At 42.8% G+C, this 4,217-nt stretch overlaps 1 protein-coding gene across 1 annotated transcript in view; it reads right to left on the bottom strand.

Moving 5' to 3' along the window:
* Positions 1–4,217, bottom strand: part of LOC102197453 (receptor-type tyrosine-protein phosphatase mu-like) — a 116,467-nt gene that overhangs the window by 100,989 nt on the left and 11,261 nt on the right. Inside the window, exons 6-7 of the mRNA XM_013915412.1 lie at positions 2,727–2,908; positions 2,418–2,512 (exon numbers count right to left, since the gene is read on the bottom strand). Of these exons, the coding sequence (XP_013770866.1) occupies positions 2,418–2,512; positions 2,727–2,908 (277 nt within the window). The remainder of the gene's footprint in view (positions 1–2,417; positions 2,513–2,726; positions 2,909–4,217) is intronic.

Here is a 4,217-nt window from a genome sequence, read left to right as displayed (position 1 = left end):
ACACACACACACACACACACACACACACACACACACACACACACACACACACACACACACACACAGAGCAAAGTGAGGCGACAGTAAAAAGCACTACAGCTGCTGCATTATTCAACACACAGACACGCACATACAGATTAAACCTCCCAGCATCAATAATTAACACCCAACATAATACAATATGTGTGTGTAACTGTTCAAATTTGTCTTTTCATTACACACATATATGGCATACACACACACACACAGGGACACACACACACACACAGGCACACACACTGTAGCCTATTAGTGTCACTGGTCAGGCTGCTGAAACTTTCTGCACCCCTATTAAACAGCTGTGTGTGTGTGTGTGTGTGTGTGTGTGTGTGTGTGTGTGTGTGTGTGTGTGTGTGTGTGTGTGTGTGTGTGTGGTCTCGGTCTCACTCATCTGGTTTTATGACAGGAAGACAGGAAGAACAGAGAAAGTGTTCAAATTGACAGAACAGAGCAGAATCATGTGGAACCTTTGTTAAAAGGGGAAGCGTTGCTCTGTCGCACGCCGCCGTTGGGCTCGGCTGCACGCTGTGATTGGATATCTTGACACCTGCCACTTTTTAAAATAAAAGCCAGAGTGTTTGCTCTCTGATAAACACTCTGTGCACAACTGGTTTAACCCCGGAATGCTTAGGTAAACACCTGAGCTAACACAAGTAAAATATTAGTATGGATTTAAAGTGAATTCTCTTCCTCAAGACAACATTATTGTCATCTTCATCATCATCATCTGGTATTCAGAATAATCCACCACAAACTCATACAGAAACCAAAGATGAAGGTTCAAAGCTGCCTGGCAGTCTGTTTTTACCGCAGTCTCAGAGAAACTTTGTTTCAGGCACAAAAACAACAGGTACTAAAAATGACTCGGTCAGGTTCAGGAGCTTTTGGGTCACTGAAAACACATGTTTAAAAAAGTCCTATCAGGGTGGAGATTATCACACAGTGTGCCACTTTATTGTTTACATGAAATGAATTTCTACAATGGCAGATAAAGACAAAATAATGTTGCTGTTAATCTGACTATCTGCAGTTTGCTTACATGCTTACATCTTGATGCAGGCTCAATCATCCAGGTAAGTAAATTTCCAAAAGTTGATTCTGTTCATCCTGACGTAGAGTTTTGTGGGAGAAAAGTTTCGTCATCATCCAGGTGACGTCTTCAGTCTCAGCTGACTGCAGGTTTCAATCTTATAAACAGTACATTTGCATAATGACTGAAACCAGCCCACTGAAGGAACAATGGGCTGGGAGGTCAGTTCCTTAATCATAATTATGCAAATTCTCATGACCATTGATCAACAACCACTGACCAAAACCCACTGATCAATGGACTCTCATCATCCACTGGAGCACAAACTGGGTGTCATCAGGACGCTACAACACAGAGCGAACACCATCCCCACTGACACAGCAGCCAGGGAGGCAGAAGAACATCAAGAAGGCCCTGAGTAAATGTGGTTATCCCAGCTGGACTTTTGTCAAAGCTGGAAAGGCTCCTAAAGAAAGCTCCAGCAGATCCAGGAGGCCATTTACGTGAAAAGGGAAAGACCATCTCTGAATGGAGGAGTGGCCTAAGGGTACATCTGTCACCATCTTACAATGCTGTGATTGCAGCCATTCCCCAACTCTCTGTGAATGGGACTCATGGACATTGATCAGTGGTTGTTGATCAATGATGATGAGAATTTGCATAATTAAGATTAAGGAACTGACCTCCCAGCCCATTGTTCCCTCAGTGGGCTGGTTTCAGTCATTATGCAAATGTGCTGTTTATAAGATTGAAACCTGCAGTCAGCTGAGACTGAAGACGTCACCTGGATGATGATGAAACGCTTCTCCCACAAAACGCTACGTCAGGATGAACTGAATCAAGTTTTTGGAGATACTTGCTTACATATACACACGCATATACAAAGACAGAGGAGTCAGAGTGAGCTTCGGACGTGGCTTCTACATCCAACACAGACCCTCTTACAACCGACCTTGGTTTTGAATACATTTCCTTTTTTAAAAAAATGTAATTTATGTGTGCTGCATGCCCTTTGTTCATTCCTAAGATGTGAGTCTACACCAACTAAAATACTGTCTTTAGTTAATGTGTGAAAGCCTCAGGGAATTCATACTATGGAGTTCCTGTCTCTCTCAAACTTTCTTCTTCTGCCTTATTGTTACCTTATAACAAAAACACGACTTAGTTAGCATCAATCAATAAAAACAACTTAGTCAGGTTCAGTCTTCAGTCTCATAGTGATCCATTGATATCTGCGTGAATATCCATGGTAGACTGCAGACAGGAGCCGATGACAGCTGATCCAGCTGATTTAAATGATTTGAATTCCACTGTGTTGGTTGTGTTACCTGTAAACAGGTGAACTCACCCCATTGGCAGTGCTGACAGCCTGATAGTAAATCCCATAACTCTTATGAGGCAGGAGGGGAGCATTCCAGTAACCACTGTAGGTCCTGTTGTCACCTGTACAAACACAAAGGTAAACAGACTCACTGATGAACTCACAGACTGACTCAGTGAATGATTGACTGGATCACTGACTGACTCGTTTATTAACTCACTAATTAAGAGACTCACAGACTGATTCGCCAACTGACTGAGTCAATAACTGACAGACCCATTGACTGACTAACTAATTGACTGATTGACTGAGTGAATGACTGAATGTGTCACTGACCGACACAGAAGGGCATGGGCGCCCTCAGCTCGCTCATTGGAAGCTCAGCGCTGAAGTAATACTGGGAGTCCAGCAGCGTGGCGTTCTGGAAGTGAATGGGCACTGGATAACAGCGCAGAATCTCTGCAGTGCCTCTGGTCTGCCTGCGGGGGCGCTCCTCTTCCACCACCACCTGGTATTTACTACAGACAGACAGGTTGAACCGTAAACAGATCTTGTAAAACAGAGTCACATGTTTACTGTGATGCTGGCACTGAAGCGAGGCATTATCAGTTTGGATTATGGGAAAAGCAGGATCAGCTGTTTGTGGATCCTGCAGCTTTGACCATGGCTCCAGCTGAGAAGTCCGGTCAAAGGAACCTTTGGGAGAATCAGTAATGCATGTGTTCGTAAAAAGGAAAATGGGATGAAGATCAACTCTTGTTGTTGCAGAATTGCTGCTGTGAGCTTTGCTGTTCGTGATTGTTGCTGATAATTGGCTGGATTTCAGTTCACATACAAGCCGACACATTAAACTGCTCGGCTCTTCTTCTGCCCATCTGTTGATTCATTATTCAGCTCCACATAAAGGTCACCTATGCCTCTCCTCCATCACACTCTCCTTCACTTTTATTAACTCTCCGTCTGTGTGTGGAGGCTGTAACTTTAGTTTGACATTAAACTGATCGTTCATTTCCTCCTGTCAGAGCTGCTATTAAATCCTATATGCAGGTAAAAGACATAAAGGAAGACAAGAAAGGGAAATAACATGAGATATAATATTTTTAAAAATATATAATTCTAGGTAGCTGTCACCTACTTATCCCTGAATAAAAAAAAATCCTGTTCACCATCGACCACCAAAGAATTTTAAAGGACATACAAATATCAGATACTTCATTCTGTATGTGACAGTCAGGAGGAGGAGCTGCCTGATTGCTCCTGTGCTGATTTAAAGCCTCATGAACATCTCATTAAAACCTCAGTCTGACCATTATAAGGGCATCGACAGAAAAAGACAGATCAAGCTCTACCGACATTTAAGGAAACTTTAGCAACTTCGGGAAACCTGTCAGATCCATTAAAACTCTCCACGAGAGAAATTATCAACTTTATTGTCAAAGGAGCTTGCAAAGAAAAGCATCTGGACTTCTTTAAGTTACTTGAAGACGTTTCACCTCTCATCCGAGAAGCTTCTTCAGTTCTAAGGTCAAATGGTGGACACTACAGATTACTACACTACAGATTACCACACAAAGATCACTACTCTCCTCAGTGACAACAATACCTACGAAGCCCTAAAGCAAGACCCCACAAGCAGCTACAAAAATAAAGTTATAGCTTGTCTTCAAGACTTTGAAAAGGACAAAATTATTGACCGCCTTAGATATCACTGCCTTTACCCAGGGGATGCCATACCCTGCATTTACGGACTTCCTAAAATCCACAAGGAAGCTGTCCCACTCAGACCCATAGTCAGTAGCATAAACTCAGCCACTTATAACATTGCTA

This window comes from Pundamilia nyererei, unplaced genomic scaffold (genome assembly GCF_000239375.1).
Source record: "Pundamilia nyererei isolate P.nyererei 1_Seehausen unplaced genomic scaffold, PunNye1.0 scaffold00299, whole genome shotgun sequence".
NCBI lineage: Eukaryota > Metazoa > Chordata > Actinopteri > Cichliformes > Cichlidae > Pundamilia > Pundamilia nyererei.
This window is presented reverse-complemented; position numbering and strand designations above follow the sequence as displayed.